Genomic DNA, 21,570 nt, shown 5'->3' on the forward strand with positions numbered 1-21,570 from the left:
TATGGGACTTAACATCTGAGGTCATCAGTCCCCTAGAACTTAGAACTACTTAAACCTAACTAACCTAAGAACATCACACACATCCATTCCCGAGGCAGGATTCGAACCTGCGACCGTAGCAGTCTCGCGGTTCCGGACTGAAGCGCCCAGAACCGCTCGGCCACCGCGGCCGGCTATGTTTCAAGAGGTACCGTATCGAAGATTTCTATTGCATACGGGGAACGCGGAAAACAACGTCCGCTAATTCACGACTAGAACAAAAGTATGTGTTATAGCGAAAGGTAGTCATTGAAAAGGCTTGTGTCGAAAAGTAAGACGACGCTCAACTGAATGGCGCTGTCTCGAACCCTGTAAGCACTAAAAGAACCCGCAGCAAGCTCAAACAACTGTGTACTACAGGGCAAGCCATAATACCAAAACTAATGGTCAGGTATGCAAATGCGCGTAACAGGAAAAAGTACTGCCGAGATCATAAAACACGGATTGTAGAGCAACCGGAGGATATCATTTGGTCGGATGAGACTTGTTTCACTCTGTTTCCAACCTCTGGCCGAGTTTACTTCCCAAGGCTGAAATATAGCGGGGTTTCGGAGATGGTTTGGCCGTCCATATCGTGTTGTCTCATGGACGCTATAATTACTCTGCAAGGTCACATTACTGCCAACGACTATGTGACCATTTTGACTGATCAGGTTCACCCCATGGTACAGACATTTTTTTCCCAAATGGTGATACTGTATTCCAAGACAGGACCTCTGTTCCCATAGCTCGTATGGTTCAGGCCTGGTTTTGTGAGCACAAGGATGAGTTGTCTCATCTCCTAGACACCATAGTTACCAGATATCAGTATCATTTAGCATTTGGTACCCCCTTTGGAGAGAACGCTGTGTGATCGCTATCTACTTCCATCACCAGTACGTGAACTTGCAACTATTTTGCAGGAAAGGATTGAGATTTCCTTAAAAACATAGAGGATCTTTATTTATCATTCCGAGACAGCTGGAAGCTGTTGTGAATGGTAATGGTTTTCCTACTCCGTATTAGACATGGCAAAGTGTTGTCCGCCGCGATAGCTGACTTGTCAGCAGCGTGACGGATTGCCGTCCTACGGGCCCGGGTTCGATTCCCGGGTGGGTCGGAGATTTTCTGCGCTTAGGGACTGGGTGTTGTGCTGTCTTCATCATCACTTATCCCCATCTGGCGCGCAGGTCGCCCAATGTGGCGTCGAGCGTATTAAGACCTGCCCCACAAGGGACCTCCCGGCCAATGACGCCAAACGCTTATTTCCATTTCTCTGGCAAAGCGTTTTGCTTTAGTTGTTCCCGTGTTCTTGTATACCTCCTGAATGTATTAGACTAGAGCGTTTTCAACCAGCAAACGACACGTGTGCTACGGTGACGCATTTTCGAACTAAGCTTTACTAGAATGAGGCTCACGGCCAATTCAGTCAGTACGTTGAACAATCAGAACTTGTGCAGACAAAAGTGATGGGGGAAGACAGGGCTAGTTGTGATGAAAAAATCCAGGTGGGAGCAGGCAACCACAGTAAGTTGTAGCAACGATAAGATCGAGGACAACGGATCAACTTATGAGGGGACATTGTTATTCTCGTCCAAACTGCGGATTCTCATTCAAGAGACTCTAGTACCGACGACAGTAGTGCGACGTCCATCATAAAGCTGAATACATCAAAGATTAAAGCACAATTTCGTGCCAAGCGGTTGCTACTATCTTTACGAACTGTAAAGCCTCTCTCATTTCCGTTTAGCCAAGGCTGGTATCGTTAACACAACAAGCACTTAACATTTACGTGCATAATGTATGAAATTAGCACATTTGATACTCTCCTTATTGCACATCTTGTGCTTCAACCATTTCATTAGAATAATATACCGTGCGAGGGCAGTAAAAAAATAACTGGATAACCATATACAAACTATGAGACGTTACGCAACTGCATTTCGAACTCTAAAAGCACGAAACGTTTGTCCGGGTTATGCTGAAATTACAGTAGATGACAAACTTACAGTACACAATAATATAGACTTTGGTGTAATATGAAGCAAATATTTCAAATGAACTGAACACATAAGCAACAGCAACTTATAAAGTGAAGAAACTATAATCCTAGGATATGAGAATCGTTGAAACTGATTGACGGATTCCATAGGATGAAAGAATCCAATGGTTTGCAAATATTTGTATCATAGTGTTCTTTAGCTACTATCGGAAATAAGAAAATGGTTAAACAAGTTCTGTTTTTATAAATGATGTTTTCGAATTCTGTGTCACAACATAATTAAGTTGTAAATAAATTACTGTTCGAACAACCACAGTCTTCATTTTAATTCCAGTCTAGCGATAGTATGCGTAAACCACGCAAATTTTCAGGTAGCAAATTCAGTAAGAACTGATACGCTTTTGGAAATATGAATATTCTTAATATGTCATTCCATATTAAACAATACTCAAAACAGTTTGGTATAAATCAAGTACAGTAATGTAAGGCAGGAATCAACTAAATCAACTGAAAGCACGGTGTATTATTTTGAGTTATCTCGTTGGTAGTTTGCTTTGCAGTAACGTGGATAACACTTTGGTACACTCTTCCTTTTTTTTGACATTCGTTGATCGTAGGCTGGCGCGAAGTTCGCAATGAGTATCACACAAAATCCGAGGGATAGCTACAAGTACTCGAAGGCCGAAAACTTTGACTCGTCATGTAAAAGTTGACCGACTCAAAATATTACAGCTTCCGCTAAACGTAAGCCCCAGTGTTTTGATATATAAGTGTTAGAATTCGGTTTCTAATGATACACTGAGAACTGAGTACTATTGTGTGAACTGCATCCTAAGAGGCGTATTTTCACCCTTCACATAATATTGTGAAACCGTCCCCGGTCTTAGCTGTTTATTGTTATTTCAGCGCGTAGTAGCATAGAGAGGTATTTTAGTTTCCCATGCCATATACCTTTTTTCAGTATGTACCTTCTGCTTGTTAAATAACGTCCTCAGGAAGGAGAAAGAGTTTCTGTTTCCGAACAACAACCTAGTCTTTCACGTGCACGCTGAAATACATTAATGAAAAGACTGTACTCTTCCAGTTATCGTCAGTGTTATGTAAGTATTTATGTTGGTTTCATGCACTTTTTTATGATATCAAAAATATTTTGTTGTAAAAATAGTAAAAGATCCGTTCACTAAATACGCTACAAATTTGCCTGTTACCTTTTAATGTAGGCATGTAATATAATAATTCTTCGCAAGAATCGATGCATGTGAAATGTGAGCACTGCACTTCAGAGGAGAAATTCCAGGCCCGATTCGGACACGATCGAAATTTTCCGGTAGGTCCGAGGCCCCTAGCGTGAAATGTTAACGAAATTCACTGTCTGTGAACTTTAGAAGGACTCCGTACTCAATCTCAAATGTCAGCTGGTCTCCTCTGCTGTTGCATAATACACTGATTTGGAGCAGGTTGCAGCGAGGGCGCATCCTCTGTCAATATCGAGAAGGTCCCGATGATTCACAGAAGTTCGCACTGTACAGAGTCCTTAGAGAACGTTACGAGGGTTTGTCTTTCACTGCCAGAAGTTAATGAGTGGTTTGAATAGAACATGGATCATTTAGCTTACGTCAGTCCTCGACAGTTGGTTTCAAGGAAACCATAAATTAAGTGTCCAGACATAAGATGCCCTCAAAGTTTGTATTTTCGATTATAGTGACTAACCAATGGAAAATAAGATTTTTTAACAACGTCTGTAGTTCGGATTCTATTTGAGTTTATAATGAATAACTACGTTAGCTGTAATTGCAACCTGGTTAGATATGGAAATTCGGAAAACTAGGTACAAACCATAAATTCGAGGCAGAAATGTTATAGTCCTTGTGCAATGACGTCACTATATGAAACGTAATCCCACGAAACGACGCATTTTCAGATGCTATACTGATATGGTAAGGACATACACACACACACACACACACACACACGCACACACACTCACACACAAACACGCGCAAACTCGTTCACCGTTCTCTCCCTCTTTCACTCGCCGTAAATGTATGTGTTTCTGACAATTACTTTATATTTTCAGCTTACGAGCACTAGATTGACATCCTCGAGATAAAGATGTTTTTCATTCTTATGGTGTTATAGGCAAAAAGTGTGTCACTGACGTTAAAAAGAGAGATCACGTTGCTTAAACTGCTTACTGTCAATAAATATAGCTGCTCCTGTTCTTATGCAACCAAACAAACAGTCTTGCCGTGCTATACCTAACACGCTAGGGGCGATCTTTTACAAGCAGGAGACAGATTAAGATTTTCATCTGAAAAACAGTAACGAAATGAAATTTCCAGATATGCTACACTATAATTCGCATTATATCGAATCTGTGCTGAAGGTAAAAATTAGTTTGTCGAGTAAAAAGTCCTTGAAAAACTTACGTAACACAGTCGAATGAAACGACCCTCAAACAGTTACGTAACACAGGGCTAACTTAATACACCATTAAGTTCTCACAGGATTCTGTGACAGCGAAGCTGAAGTGTGAAATTTCCTTCATACAGGAACGCGTTCTTGCTAGACTGTGATTTACTGTTTCTACTCTACTTGTGACCATCAGACCGTTTTGGAGCGAACAGCGACAATTTTCATAATCCTACAAGTAAAATAATCTTTGTGGGATGAAGCATTCTTATTGTAATTATTGCGCACTGAAGATAGTGAATGCATTTTTATGAGGAATTAGGTTAGTTTTATTTCATTACGATAAATAATAGGCAAAAGTCGAGGACTAAATGTAGTCTTTGAAGAAGGACTCTGTAGATACCAACGTATGAGGAATCGAAACATCATGCATTCTACGAAAAACTTTGTTCTGTTTTACGCGTGGCTGATTACCTAAGGCGAACCTTCCAACTTGATGCCATATTGAGCCCCTGCGCGTCCGTCGCGTCGAGTTGAAATTTATATCGTAGATTATTTTGAAACGGTTTTACGCTTGTTCTGAAAGAAAAGATGAAATGTTCAAGAACTCAGCCTAATTTAGAGCACGGATCTTTTCTGCCAGATACTAGGGACCTGAGACTGCGATAGGGGTTTCGTAGTTAAGAACTTATGGAGGAGATTTTCAGCTTCAGCGTTTGCGTTTATGGAAAACTTCCCGATAATTTCGATCGGAATTATTTCAGTTGAGCTCTTTTTAATCTGTTTCTGGGACAATCTATCCAGACAAAAATATGGTCACCTACTGTGGAAATGCACATTTGTTAGGGAGAGTGAAGTCGATATCTTTCTCGACGTGTATCACAGTGCGTAGTGTCAGTGACTGCGATGAGTGCATATAGGTTGTAGTTTCAGTACACCACCAATTGAGCTGCCGATATGAATTTTTTCATTCATCATTTTAAAAAATTAAAAATAAAACAGTAATAACAATAATAATGAAACTTATAAATGTTCAGCATGTGGGCATATTTACAAATTAATTTGCGATATAAATCCAAAATGTGTCGTTCCACGTCATTACGATTTATCGTGCAAATACTTCACGGAACATGAAACTAACTGACTTCACCACAGAACTGAGCCCTTACGCCACGAAACATTGTTGAGATGTTTGCGGTTTTTAGGTTTGAGCATATCTGCAAAATCAAATGCTCACGAACTAAACGCCACTACCAGCCTTTCCCTTCATTTAATAACTTCTGGTGAAAAGATTTTCTTCCAGCGGCAAGATTCGAAGGGACTAACTCAGTATCGACCATTACCAAACCACCTGGCGTTAGTTAGCGCGGCTGTGGATACAGGTAATCTCAGAAATCGATTAATTATCCGTCACACAGATGTATATACTAAATCAGTCTCTACTCATACAACAGACGGGAAAATCAAACGCAACAAAATATATTAAAGGCTGATGTAGTATAAGAGGAATGTTTGTGACCGCCAAGCAAAATGTAGATATGCTTTACTGTGCTGCTATACACGAGGTAAATTAACTGCGTTTTCTAGTTTCTGGCTCTCGACCACACAGCTGTATCTATACCGACCAAGGGCATTTACTCTTGGTCGTAATAAAAAAGAATGTCCGGTTGACTACAGCCATAACTGCAAATACGGTGTACGGAATTCGCATCAAAACTGTGCAGCACTCACTTCACAGACTGGTAGCAACATACATTGTAAAATAATTGCATCTCTGACATACGGAGTGGCGATTTTATCGGGCGTGCTAACGGGTATGAGTGCAGATATTTCTTTTGGTGAAAGGACGAAGTACTTAACGACACTGGATCGCTATTTACGTCGTTTGCAAATTAATAGTTGTAACCACTTTAAGCCGTTTTTGGCTGGTTAGATCTCCAAGTACACGTGGCGGCAGCAAGCTTTTAATGATTGTTTTCCGCTAGGCAGCAGTCAGGTGCTGAAGTGTGGCCGCAGAATGGTTAGTCTATAGTCACAGAGACAGTCCACTAAGTGGTGCAGAACGACCGTGCAGAAAGCATCAGGTAGCAAAGTTTATTACGTGTTTACGGGAAGACTGTTCGACGCACAGAAAAAAAGCCAACACATTGATGTGTGTACACATTAAGGTACCACATATAAAAACATCTACAGTCATACCCGTTACACCCTGCATTCTTTAAGCAGTTACGCAGAGAACAAGTAGTGAAATTGCATCACGGTAGCCAAAGGCTTTAATTTGTTGCCTACGATACTAGTTGTGTTAGTTATCAGGCTCAGATAGTCACACTGTTCGGGGTATTCCTGGCCTAAAACACAGTTATAGGTTTAGACCAGGAGGAATCACTTGTTAATAATTTGAAGGGGACAGCAACGGGAATTTTTAATTTAAAGTTTCCGATAAAGATTGAGATATTAAGAGCAATCACTAGAATGATTTGCCCGTTTAGCAGTAACTAACAAGTAATTGAAGATATGACGTCTTGAAGGCATAGCGGACACTATTAATATTATGAAGAAAGACAGACACTACTCGAGTCATTTTTAATCACATGACTGTGTTGGCACAGAAACAGTATGGCTACAACAATGCCGATATGGACTGTGGTGGCAAAAGTCATGGGATACGTCCTAACATCGTGTCGGTGTCTACCTTGGTTACAGGTCATCTTCAGATTAATATCAGATTACTAACTATTCGCATCAAGAAGACTCTCAGCCTGAAGTAGCTGATTCGACTGAAACTGAATGGTGTCGGCCCATAAAGACAGATTTCGGGGCGCAGCTAACCTTGTCCATTTTAACTAATAGGCGATACTGTACTTGTAAACCCAGCTATATTATTAGTTACAAATACTGTGAAGTGTTTGTCCTCTGCAAATGTCATAATAGCATGACAGTGTTTGCACGGGAACAGTATGTCTACAACAATGCCGCTATACAATGAGGTGACAAAAATCATGGGATACCTCCGAATATCGTGTCGGATCTCCTTTTGCGCGGCGTAGTACAGCAGATCAACGCGGCATGGGCTCTACAAGTCTCCGAAAAAGTTTCCTGTAGAAATAGTGAGCCATACTGCCTCTACAGTCGTCCCTAATTGTGAAAGTATTGCTGGTGTATGATTCTGTGCGCGAACTGATTTCTCGATTATGCCACATAAATGTTTAACGAAATTCATGCCAAGGGATCTAGGTGACCAAACCATTCACTTGGACTGTCCAGAATGTTCCTCGAACCAATCGTGAACAACCGTGGCCCGGTGACATGGCGCACTGTCATCCACAAAAATTCCATCGTTATCTTGTTTTGGGACATAAAGTCCATGTATGGCTTAAAATGGTCTCCAAGTAGCCGAACATTCCAAAGACCCAGTCCATTCCATGTAAACACAGCCCACACCATTATGGAGCCACCATCGGCTTGCACAGTGCCTTGTCGACAGAGTCCATGGCTTCGTGAGGTTTGCACCACAGTCGAACCCTATCTTCAGTTCTTAACAACTGAAATCGTGACTCATCTGATCAAACCCCAGTTTTCCAGTCATCTAGGGTCCAACTGACATGCTCACGAGCCCAGGAAAGGCGCAGCAGGCGATGTCGTGCTGTCAGCGAAGGCACTAGCGTCGGTCGTCTGCTGACAAAGCCCCTTAACGCCTAACTACGCCGCACTGTCGTAACGGATAAGTTCATTGTTCGTCCCACATTGATTTCTGCGGCTCTTTCACGCAGTGTTTCTTGTTTGTTAGTTCTGACAACTCGACACAAACGCTGCTACTCTCGGTCGTGAAGTGAAGGCCGACGGCCACTGCGCTAGCTAAGGAATTCTCTGCACACTCTTGACACTGTGGGTCTCGTAATATTGAATTCCTTAACGGTTTCTGAAATGTCCCATGCGTCTAGCTACAACTTACCACATTGCTCTCGTCGTGCGGCAATAATCACGTCGATGACCTTTCCACATGAATCACTCGAGTACAAATGACAGCTCCGCCAATGCACCGCCCTTTTATACCTTCTGTACGCGATATTACCACCACCTGTATATGTGGATATCACTATGCAATGGCTTCTATCCCCTTAGTATATTTGGAAATAGTATTAACAGCTAACGTTGGTAGCGACGGAATACAAGTAAATATCGATCGAAGTTACACTCTGCCTTCCGACTTTTTTCAAAACAGCTACTCCCGAAAGAGAGTCTTCTTAGAGCGAGCGATTAAGAGATATGGATTTGAAGACGACGGTAACCGGTATTCCGAGTTTCTTCAGCAACAAAAACAGTCCGTGTGGGTGGAATTGGGGCCTCGGGTGATGGACACCAGAGGCAGACATGAGAAACTCTGTTCGCATTCCACTCTCACTGCAACAATGGAGGGACGGGCCGGTCATTACCCTAATGAAGCACTCCCCTGCAGATCAATGCCGCCCACTTGTGCGCGGCAGTTATTTATGCACGCAGGCGAAAAAATCGCGACCCGCGCTGGCAGGTAGGGAACGAGAACCGGCGCCTCCCCAACCAGTGGAATCTGGAGCGCGAAATGAGGCGCCGCGCTTTCAAGTTCCGTTGGTATCAGGAACTAAGGAAGTTGGAAAGCTTCTGGTATTATACTTAAAGAGGAGTACCAAATGAAAGATTAACACGACAACGGTTCCGTTATTTAACCGCGTGACATTTACGTCTGAAATGACAACTGAAAATTTGCGACAGGATCTGAGCTCAAATGTGGTTCAAATGGCTCTAAGCACTATGGGACTTAACATCTGAGGTCATCAGTCCCCTGGACTTAGACCACTTAAACCTACCTAACCTAAAGACATTACACACATCCATACCCGAGGCAGGATTCGAACCTGCGACCGCAGCAGCAGCGCGGTTCCGGACTGAAGCGCCTAGAACTGCTCGGCCACAGCGGCCGGCTAGCTCAAATGTGGGTTTCCTGCTTTTCATAGGTAGTCGTCTGTGTAAGCACGCCGGCCGAAGTGGCCGCGCGGTTCTGGCGCTGCAGTCTGGAACCGCGAGACCGCTACGGTCGCAGGTTCGAATCCTGCCTCGGGCATGGATGTGTGTGCTGTCCTTAGGTTAGTTAGGTTTAACTAGTTCTAAGTTCTAGGGGACTAATGACCTCAGCAGTTGAGTCCCATAGTGCTCAGAGCCATTTTTTTGTGTAAGCACGTCTCGTGGCTCCGCTCATTCCTTAATGTCACTCTGTGTTCCCTCCTATCTGACAAACGCTAAGAAGCTGACTTTCCACCGTCATGTTTCAGTATTGTCCAAGACGACGGCCCTCATACGAGCTTAAGTGGTGAAGTAACTTGCATGGATGGTTTTACATATGTCCTGTTGACCAGCACTAATGTCCAGAAAATCGTTCTACCAACATTATATTTTAGTCGCCTCAGTTTTTTCACCTGAACTATTAGAAAAACATTAAGAAGAAGGAATGATTTTGAAAATGCAATTGCCCACTATCCTAGTCTTCTTGTGCTGTACTTCTTGTCAGCAACTGGTAAGTGAGAGAACAAAATTAACGCATGCAATGAATGGAGTTCATAGTTGGTCACAGTCTCGTCTGGCATTCATCTCTTCAGTTTTGTACCCTCCATGGTGTGAACCATGATGGAATCAACAACTGATACAGAATATGCATAGGAAAAATATGTATTTTTTCTACTTTTATTCTTCCCTTCTTCATTTTCTTTTGCCATTCACGTGTATTTATTGATATCAAATTTACATGCTGTCGATTTTACAGCCCCCTTAAGGCAACTAACAGTGACAGGTATTGACATAAACCCGCAGTCTATGTTATCTGCGGATTGAGTGTATGACAAAAGTGTTCTTTCTGTTTCAGCAGTATGCGTAATGATTACACTAAGCCAGGTTTTAGGAAAGTCAGCTGTCTTCCACATTGTGTTGATACAGGGAAGACAGTTTTGTCACGTTCTCAGTCAGAAAACGACACTGACTGAGGACTGATGCCTGCTTCCCTGTTCGGTGCCCGGAGATGGAGCAACTTGGTTCTGAAATTGACAGTTTGTAAATTTGACATCTATATATGCATTTGAGTGGAAAAGTTCAATGCTATCACTACTAGTTTTCTCTGGAACAGCAACCATGAAATATATTATAAAATTTACAAATTCAATTTTTTTCTATACTTTCGACTCACAATCGATGCGGGGACAAGAACGTACGGACAGAGTGACGTGTTTAGTAATACAAAAAATATCTGGACACTATTTTAATTACGTTTTTCCCTCCACCTCCGTCCCCTCCCCCAAATATCTTCGGTAGTGATCTGTGACACATTTTAGAGGAGCATTCCGCATAAAAAGCTGGTCATCGCGGGCCCTTTAAGAACTTATATTGGATTAAATATAATTATTTAAATCTTATCCTACAGTCTTGAGAAAATTGCAACAGAGTGAACCGTAATACCTTCAAGTGTTATCCACCGACATTCACCTCAAATGACAGAGTAGCTGTGAGTCTGGACAGAAAGAGACAACATGTCTTCCCTGCCCTGCACACAGGATCAGACGGACAGCCGGTGGCGTACTGTTTAGAGTTGATCTCAAGGCCAACCTGATAGCTCGGCGCTGGCCTTCAGCTAAATGTGCTGCGTTATCCCAACGGTATCGTACTGCTACCGCTGCTGCTGTGTGGCTCCTACAGCGTTTCCGCACGAAAGGGCGCATGCACTCACACCAGGCGTAAGATAAAACATCTACAAAAAAATTACATCTGCACTCATACCTGGCATAAGACGAAACGTCTCCAAGAAGAATCGTATTTGAAGCAATACCTACACCCCGATGCAAGACACAAGTACCACTAAAATATTTTCTATTAAGTGAGCACAATTCGCTTGGCTCACACAGACTCTCATCCCTCTAGTAAGCAGATTTAACATATTCTGACGTCAATTAGGAACAGCACTTTCCGCTTGTATGTGCGCCCATCCCATTCTTTGGCGTCTAATGTACTTTAGATTCGCCATTTGCTTTCAAAATGGTTCAAATGGCTCTGAGCACTATGCGACTTAACTTCTGACGTCATCAGTCGCCTAGAACTTAGAACTAATTAAACCTAACGAACCTAAGGACATCACACACTTCCATGCCCGAGGCAGGATTCGAACCTGCGACCGTAGCGGTCGCCCGGTTCCAGACTGTAGCGCCTAGAACCGCACGGCCACTCCGGCCGGCCCATTTGCTTTCCTCAAATTCTTTACGGTGACAACCTTAGTGGCTACCAGATGTCACCATTCTGGTGGCGAATGAGTGTGTGGATAAGCGTCAAAATGACTGCAAGCGAACTGGCATCCCAAGCTCATGAAATATTGACCGAAATAACATGCAAAGGAAGAGCAAGTAAATTTAAGAAGAACTAAAGTTACTGGGAGAATCAGTTGGGCTTCGGATAAAACGTAAAGACGCAAGTTATGATGACGTTTTGCTTCTATATGGGAAAACATACAGAAGCTCGTGATATCTACATTAAGTCTCTAGAGCAAGGTTAAGAAAGTTTAGGAGGAACAAAACATGCACAGTCCGAAGTGTGGGACTAAATTACAGAGACCGATAAGTGATTTTCAAATATTTAGCAGAAAAAAAGGAAGACAGAAGGACTAATAAAGTGAAACGATTGTATATTTTTGTTAAGAGTGCCTTACGTAGGTAAGAAATTGCCGCTTATTATCACACTTATTTAACTTGGGTTTCAAAGAATCGATTAATCAAGCGAAAGAAAATTTCAGAAGAGGGTTAGAAACGCAGGAAAACTGATAAAAATGTCAAAATTCACATACGTTATGGTGGAATGTAAGGAAGACTAAAGGGATAAGCGTCATGAGCAGTCCACTTAAAAAAGGAATTGTAGTAAGAGTGAAAAAGGTCAAACCGATCGATAGTAGCAGAAAGGACAACAGCAAATTACCAGGTATCAAAAGTGGCAAGACACGTACTGAAAGGAATGCAGGAATTTTCCTGCCTTGGCAGCAAGATTATGCACCACGGTCGAATCGAGAAACACATCACGAGCAAATTTGCGCAGACGAAAATAGCTCCTCTGCTATGAAACATCGGCAGAGGAATGAGGAACAATATGACAAAGACACCATTCTCCACAAACACACACACACACACACACACACACACACACACAGAAGTACGTAACATACACGTCTCATGAGACATCATGGTATGGAAGTGGAAGCTAAAACAAAAGGACCCTGTGAGGAAGAAACTGGAAACTATCTACTTGTGGCATTACGAAAAGAGGTTAGACATAAAGTACGTAGCTGATGTACGAAGTGAAGAGAGGCTACTTATGTGTGGCATTACGAAAAGACGTTAAAAAATAAGTATACAGATTAAGTACGAAGTGGATGCTAACTACAAAGCACAGTGTATAGAAATGTATGTAAAACCCTTACTAGGAAACTGAAAGATTAATGGAACATCTTCTACGGTGCCATGACATACTAATAGGGACAATGGAAGGAGTAGTAGAAGGGTAGAATTTTAGTGGCAGTTGAAAGTTAGGTAATTTAATAGAGCTAATCAAGAATAACGGGAGTAGTGATGTGAAAATAATAGCAACAGAGAGAAGGAGATCTAAGGCAGCCGCGGACTAATCCAAAGTTTGATGACTCTGAGAAAAGCAACTTTTTGCGCACCTCCCTAGACCGAAGCCCATTTGATCTGTTGCCATCAGATACGCTGTTCTCACAGCAAAATGTGATGACAAAATGAGAATCTCTCATTGTGGCTTCCATATATATGCAGTATATACAATCCTCGACCACTCGTGCTTTCGGATGTCACAATTCAAAACTTATCGATAATGACTCCACTAACATGCGTTGCATGAATTAGGATCTCAATGCTGTTAGCAGTTTTGAAAGCAAGGAAAAACAGAGCCTTTCTCGTCATTTGCTGCCTGGAGGTGCACGTGTTTATCCGATGAAGTATAAGCAAACACCGAAAAAAATCTTTCATTGAGATTATCTTGCCAGCAATCTACTCACCGACGTGAAAATATTACCAATTAGTAGCAGTCCCGATACTACTGGTGGGTGTTATATAATCCTTACGAAACTCCATTTCGTGAAACACGCGCCGTTGAAGTGCGAGACTTAATAAGTAATTCTATTTATGAAAGTGACTTTCAAAACTGATTAATTACTGCAAATGGAAGTTTATTAGCGAAACGGCTCCACTCACTGAGAATCGTCGACACGTAATCTGAAAATCCTATAAAAATATTGAAATGGTACCTTGATACCAAAACGATGCAATCATGTAACCAGTCATTCGTGAATTTAAACATACTTTTTCACGAACGTATCTTATAAAGTTCATACAGGTATTCATTAAGTGGATGATATGTTAAGACATTTTTAATAGCAAAAAATTAGTTTTATCACGTAACTCGAATTTCACTAAAGTCCCAGAAAAATCTGTCTGCTCGTTCATAAAAATTACGTAACTTGTTTTTCGCTAGGTATTCATATGATTTCGTATTTATAGTTATAGCACATTTTACCTGCAAAGGGAACAAGAATTCTGTATACCAAATGTCATTTAATTCTCAAGTACGTCAACTTTAGCAATTATTCGTGTTTTTCAAAGGTTGATCTGCCTCCGTTGCTTGCGATTGGTCCTCTCCTCGCGTGTCTGGCAGAGTTAAGACTGGAAGGTGCTATCATAATCTGTAGGTTTTGACATTAGACATAGTAGGGAGCACTGACAACGTGTTCCTTTTGGTCTAGAACAGAAGACTAGTTAATTCGTGCCAGTTTGTCTAAAGAAACATTACTAACAGGCATAATACGTTTTGTCACTGCAGCCTCTGCCGTCTCAGTTACAGCGATACTTTAGTAGACTGAGGGAGATATAAAGAATGTTTAGTTTAAGCTGAATATTTTTAAACATTTTTAAACCGAATTTTATCATACACATAACAACATTATAAGTGAAACGCTATAACGCTCTATTTTTAATATTTTCATGAAGTTTCAAGTATCGTATCACTTGGAAGATGTTGCGCACAACTAAGCAATCGCATAGCATTTATCCTAGATATTCCATGCTATTTGTGACAGACGTTAAGCTAAACGAGCTCGAAACACAACATATTAGAACGGAATACAACAAACAGTTTTTGTGATAATTTACCGTGTAAATTCAGTCAGAATACACTATTGGCCGTTAAATTGCTACACCAAGAAGAAATGCAGATGATAAACGGGCTTTCATTGGACAAATATATTATACTAGAACTGACGTGTTTTTACATTTGCACGCAATTTCGGTGCATAGATCCTGAAAAATCAGTACCCAGAGCAACCACCTCTGGCCGTAATAACAGCCTTGATACGCCTGGGCATTGATTCAAACAGAGCTTGGATGGCGTGTACAAGTACAGCTGCCCATGCAGCTTCAACACGATACCACAGTTCGTCAAGAGTAGTGACTGGCGTATTGTGACGATCCAGATGCTCGGCTACCATTGACCAGACGTTTTCAATTGGTCAGAGATCTGGAGAATGTGCTGGCCAGGGCAGCAGTCGAACATTTTGTGTACCCAGAAAGGCCTGTACAGGACCTGCAACATGCGGTCGTGCATCATCCTGCTGAAATGCAGAGTGTCGCAGGGAACAAATGAAGGGTAGAGCTACGGGTCGTAACACATCTGAAATGTAACGTCCACTGTTCAAAGTGCCGTCAATGCGAACAAGAGATGACCGAGACGTGTAAGCAATGACACCCCACACCATCACGCCGGGCGATACGCCAGTATGGCGATGACGAATACACGCTTCCAATGTGCGTTCACCGCGATGTCGCCAAACACGGATGCGACCATCATGATGCTGTAAACAGAACCTGGATTTATCGGAAAAAATGACGTTTTGTCATTCGTGCACCCAGGTTCGTCGTTGAGTACACCATCACAGGCCCTCCTGTCTGTGATGCAGCGTCGAGGGTAACCGCAGCCATTGTCTCCAAGCTGATAGTCCATACTGCTGCAAACGTCGTCGAACTGTTCGTGCAGATGGTTGTTGTCTTGCAAACGTCCCCATCTGTTGACTCAAGGATAGAGACGTGGCTGCACGATCCGTTACAGCCATGCGAATACAATGCCTGTCATCTCGACTGCTAGTGATACGAGGCCGTTGGGATCCAGCACGGCGTTCCGTATTACCCTCTTGAACCCACCGACCCCATATTCTGCTAACAGTCATTGGATTTCGACCAACGCGAGCAGCAATGTCGCGATACGCTAAACCGCAATCGCGATAGGCTACAATCCGACCTTTATCAAAGTCGGAAACGTGATGGTACGCATTTCTCCTCCTTACACGAGGCATCACAACAACGTTTCACCAGGCAACGCCGGTCAACTGCTGTTTGTGTATGAGAAATCGGTTGGAAAATTTCCTCATGTCAGCGCGTTGTAGGTGTCGCCACCGGCGCCAACCTTGTGTGAATGCTCTGAAAAGCTTATCATTTGCATATTACAGCATCTTCTTCCTGTCGGTTAAATTTCGCGTCTGTAGCACGTCATCTTCGTGGTGTAGCAATTTTAATGGCCATTAGTGTACATATAGCCTGAGTATATCTTTTTACCTGCACTATGATGCATTTCATCACCTGCTGATACAAAGGCATTACATGTTAATTGATTGTTTCTTTTTCCACAGGTGCTGATAGTGACGGCTCTGCTATCAGCCACGCACGCACAGGACGCCAGAAGAGACGGAGATGGCGGCAAAGAAGTCATAGTCGACATCGAAAACGAGGACAAGACGCAGTATCACGAGCAGAACTTTAATAATAGTGAGTAATAGTCACAGCTCTGTTTCTTGTTGGGGGATGATGGGGATGGGAGAGGGGGGTGTACCTCCACGTGCACGTAGCTTGATTTGGAAGACGATCTCATCTAAGAGGGTGCTTCAAAAAGTGAGCTACACACTATGGTAGATCTAGTACACTACACGTCAACGTGACACAGATACGCTACACTGTTTTCCAACACAGTCACCAAGTAAGTCTGCAAACAACGGACGGAACGTTGTACCAATCGTTCAGTACCTTGGCGATGGAAATCCGTTGAACAGTCCAGAGCCATTCGAGAACCACTGAGTGACCGCTTTCATCCACCTCCCCCACACAGCTGTTCAGCTAACCGAAAAGATGGAAATCGCTTGGTTCAAGAAATGGACATCACGATCAGCATCACCCATATCTATGCGGCATTGGTCAATTTGTTGGCACCGTTTCGTTATGACTAGACTTGGCACTGCATTTGGTCCGTGTTCCGACAGAATTTGACGGTGGATCTGAGTGTATTTTAGATGTTTTGCCCGCAAGGATCGTACTGTTCTGCACACTTCAGCTTTGGAGTACGTTTTCAGATGTCACGCCATTGCACTCCCACATTGTGCCACACCTGTTATCCCTACCGCAGCGGAAATAAGTCTGCAGGAAACTCGGAAAATGTACTCTCCTCTGAAAATGTGACATACTTGTTGCGAAATTCTCTGGGCGTGCGAAGATATGTGAACTTACTTTCTGAAGTCACTACATACATAACAGACATTAGTTTATACGCTGAACTGATATCAGGACTTCGTTTAGTAAATCAGTCTATGCTGCAAAGTGAACAGTCCTCGGAATACGTCCAGACAGAACTAGAATCAAATATCTGCATAAACTGTCTGTTTGCTTGTCATCCAAATCATTCTTACTTAAACACAAATTTCATTTTTCATCTAACTGTACGATCTGCTCTAAAAAAAAACGAACCGACGATTTCATGACTATTCGAAAAGTGATTGTAAAATATGAACAGTGTCATTTGGAAAGAGCCCCATAATCCTTCTCATCTCGTAAAGGAAGCAAAAGAATTCCGCTGTAGGTAATCACAAGGTTAACGACCTGATGCTTCTTTTGCCCCTTATACGACGTAAAGGGAAAGGTATACACACTGTTATTCAAAACTTAAGTAAGACAGTAACCTTCGCATGATTTGTCACTGCCAAGTAACATTGAGGATGTCCGGGAAGTAGGAACGAATATTAAAGTGCTGTAAAACATGGAAATTTATTGAAAATGTAATTTTTGTACAACACATTACGTAACTTCTCCCTTTTATGTATAAAAAATTATATCGTGCATATGATCACCCATGGTCGCGCTGCACCGAGTAATGCGTTCATTGAAGTTTTCGATGTCGTGTTCACAAACATCTGGTGAAATGCCGTTAATAACCCTCTTAATTTCATCCTTCAATCGGTGTACTGTTTGTGGTTCGTTCACGTACACTTTTCATTTTGCAAATCACCACAAAAATGTCACGTGGTGTAAGATCACATGATCTGGTAGGTCATTCCTGGTTGCCACAAAAAGAGATAATTTTTTGAGGAAACTTTTCACTCAGCAGAGCAATCGTTTCATGCAATGTGTGACATATCGCGCCATCTTGTTGAGACAAAAGATAGTCATTTAATTAAAAAGAGGGAAACAACAATCAAAGGGCCTGTTTTGGTAACGGTCGCCGTTCAAGTGACGGCAGCTCCCTCATCCTTTTCAGAAACATTACGGGCCGATCACTCCTACTACCCAGAACGTACACCACACAGTCGTACGTTGTGGATCCATCTCATCTTCCACAGTCACTCGCGGCTTTTTGTTACCTGAATTTCTGCAGTTCTGCTTATTGACGTACCCACTGAGGTAGTTGAGCGCCTCATCTGAGAAAATTATTCTTTTTGTGTCCTCGTTGTCCGCCTGTCGAGCCAAGACCCACTGAGCAAATTGATCTCTCTTTCCATGATCTGCAAGCTTCAACTCTTGTGTAAGCTGAATCTTGTATGCATGCATTTTCAGATCTTTCAAGCAGTGAAATTGTTGACAAATTCAGTTTTTGAGCTCGTCGGCGAACCGATTTTTTGGGGCTTACGATCACATTGTCACGCACAACAGCAATGTGTTCTTTTGCTCAAACAGAACGCGGTCGTCCTGTTTTCTTAACGTTTGAAACAGAGCCCGTGGTCTCAAACTTCCGGATCATCTTCCGAACTGATGATTCGGTTGGAGCAGCATTATGTCCGAGTGTCACACGCAATTCACGATCGGTTGCCGCGGCGCTTTCACTTTTTTAATGACTTTTATATAACTTGGATACGTCGCTCGGTTGTCATCTGCCGCATGACAAAAATTAACTTCAAACAACAATTCTCACCACAAATAAGCTGTCAGGCTACTAATGGGAAGTATCGCAGATAACAAAACCGAAAAAAAACACGGCTGCCGATCGTCATATGACAAAATGGCGCAAAGTTCAAATTCGACCTAACTTGCCGGAACTGCGTTAGCTCTCTGGAGCTTCAGTATGCATCGAAATTATTCCTACAGTGTTGTACAACAGACAACTAAAAGAAATTGGCAATGAAATACAACTAAAAGAAATATGCAATGAAACGGACAGAAATGATGCTTTTTTTCGAAGACAATAAGTACACTGAAGTCACCGCGATTTATGATAGCATCCTGAAGATTACAAAATGCGGGACATGGTTTTTAATTGGGTGTGTGATCACCATGAACGGCAATCCTTGCTCTGCAACGCGCTCCTACGCAGGTCACACGGTTGGTACGAAGTTCTTGCGGCTAGGCTTTATATTCGTCCATCAGAGCGGTCGAAAACTGTTGGATGACAGTTTGTGCATGTGGGTGTTGTGCAATAAATCGCTCCAACGCATCCCACAAGTACTCAATCGGATTTATGTCGGAGATAACGGGTAGGCCAGTCCAGTCGCTGAATATCCTCTCGTTCGAATAGCTCCTCTACTTGCACTATTCGATGCGTTTTCACATGGTTATCTGTAAAAACAAAGATAGGACCGACTGCACCTCTGAAAATACGCAAATGGGGAAGAAGTACAGCGCCGTAGTAACGTAGAGCTGTGAGTGTACCGTGTTCCAAGACTTGGAGATCAGCACGCCCGTGCAACACTATGCCTCCCCGCACCATAAACCCTGGACCACCGAAACTATCACGTTCGACAGGGTTCCTGGTGCACTGTGTGTTCCCAACTCTCGCCAAGTGGGGATACGTCCAGCATGGAGCACATGTGCTATGCATTGCCAAGAAGCATTGCAGCGCGCGCACGTGAATCAACGACCATCCAGCAATTGACGACCGCCATGATGGAGGAATGGAAAACCCTACCACAAGAAGCCCTTACCCTCCTTGTAGTCAGCATGGGAGCACAATGCAGGATATACGTTGCTGTTCTTACTGATCACACACTCTATTAAGAAATATGTCCCGCCTTTTGTAATGTCTAGGGCACCATCACAAATCGCGGTGGCTTCAGTAATAAAAGTGTAACTTCTGATCGTCTCATTTCGCATTTCTTTTAGTTACCTTCTGTACTATACTGTGCTTGTATGGTCCAGGTTCCATCGAGCTGTGTTACTTGGCAGTGACATATCATGATGAAGTTAGTTCCGTCCTTAAGTTATGCACTCCAGTGTAGTATGAAGAACGTGATACCCACAACACAACGCACTTATTCGCCTATTTACATCAACATAAAATGTGTCGTTCTTAGATAATTACTGCATTTTAGTTCATTTACATCTGAGATAACATATTTGTACACAAGCTGAATCACTTAAAAGTTGTATCAGTTTCGTTTCATTAATCTTTCAAGATATCGAAAGGAGGTTTTCAGCACATGATAGAAAGCAGAGGAGCACGTAATTCAGATGGAAGTTAAATACATTAAACTCTTGTTTCGTCAGAGATATTCAAGGATGTATTTAAAATAAGTTTATCTCAATTAAACTGTTCGGGATGTCTCCAGACAAATCTTCGCTGGCTGTGCGAGGCGGTACTCAGCACTGAAGACACTTCTACTCCAGTAAATGAGATTCCAGGACGTGTCTGGACACTCCCTGGACAGCAATGGGACACCAACCTGACTGTTGCCCGCCGTACAGCCCATCAACTAGGAGTGATGGTCTGAGGTGCCATTTCTTTTCATAGCAGGACTCCTTTGGTTTTCATCCGTGCACCATTACAGCACAGCGGTACTTCGACGATATTCCACGCCTCATTTTGTTGCCCTTCATGGCAAGCCATTATGCGTACATTTACGCAAAGCAGTGCCCGCCCACGCACCGCGAGAATTTCTACTTGTTGTCTTCGTGCCTGCCAAACCCTACCTTTGCCAGCAAGAGCCCAGGATCTCTCCCCAATTGAGAACGTTTGGAGCATTATGGACAGGGTCCTCCAACCAGCTCGGAATTTTGACCATCTAACGTCCCAGTTGGACAGAATTTGGCACGGTATCCCTGAGTTGCCGCCCAATAACTCTAACTACCAGTGCCAAGCCAAATAACTGATCGCGTAAGGTCCAGATGTGGACCAAAGCTTTGTACACTTGCTCAATTTGTGAAGCGCTTTCAGTTGAATAAATAATCCGATTTTTCTGAAGTTATGATCTTTTTTGTCTGTAAATGTACATAATATCTACTGATTTCTGTCCCATTCGGATTATTCGCTTTTTTTATCTTCGAATGTATATTATTGAACGGCTAACACGGGGCATAGTCGTAGTTTCAAGGTGCGTATCGAACGGCTTCCAAGGGCAACAAAATTTTCGATTTTCCGTATTTCATTGAGTTCCTAACCGAATTTTAAGAAATTAAGGTGCTACTCGTTAAGAGCTCTAGTCTAAAGTTAAATGTTTAACACTATATGTCAAGTGAATCAAGTACTTTTTTATTTCATGCGCCTTGTTCCGGAGGACAAAAACAGGAGCAAATCTCCACAGTCATGGAACGAGTCATTACATGGAATTAACATTAGAAAAGTTAACTATAGATCAAGTAAAATTTACACAAATCCTATGGAGACGACAAGCTGCTGAGTGTGTGCTAACATAGTCAACAATGTGAGACAGGAATTTGAGTTTTTCAGGAACTCCTGAAGAGAATAGAAGGAGTAGGCTTAAGGAAACTCTTCAGTTTAGATGACTGCTAAGATTTTCATTTGTTGTGTTATCTTATCGAAAA

General features: G+C 42.4%; 1 protein-coding gene across 3 annotated transcripts in view; it reads left to right on the forward strand.

The window, feature by feature from the left end:
• LOC124711230 (collagen alpha-2(IV) chain-like) overlaps window positions 1-21,570 on the forward strand; it is a 167,476-nt gene that overhangs the window by 93,134 nt on the left and 52,772 nt on the right. For all 3 annotated transcript variants that reach the window (XM_047241188.1, XM_047241190.1, XM_047241189.1), the window contains exon 2: window positions 16,185-16,320. In XM_047241188.1, the coding sequence (XP_047097144.1) occupies window positions 16,185-16,320 (136 nt within the window). The remainder of the gene's footprint in view (window positions 1-16,184; window positions 16,321-21,570) is intronic.

The sequence above is a fragment of the Schistocerca piceifrons genome, chromosome 8, assembly GCF_021461385.2.
Source record: "Schistocerca piceifrons isolate TAMUIC-IGC-003096 chromosome 8, iqSchPice1.1, whole genome shotgun sequence".
Lineage (NCBI taxonomy): Eukaryota > Metazoa > Arthropoda > Insecta > Orthoptera > Acrididae > Schistocerca > Schistocerca piceifrons.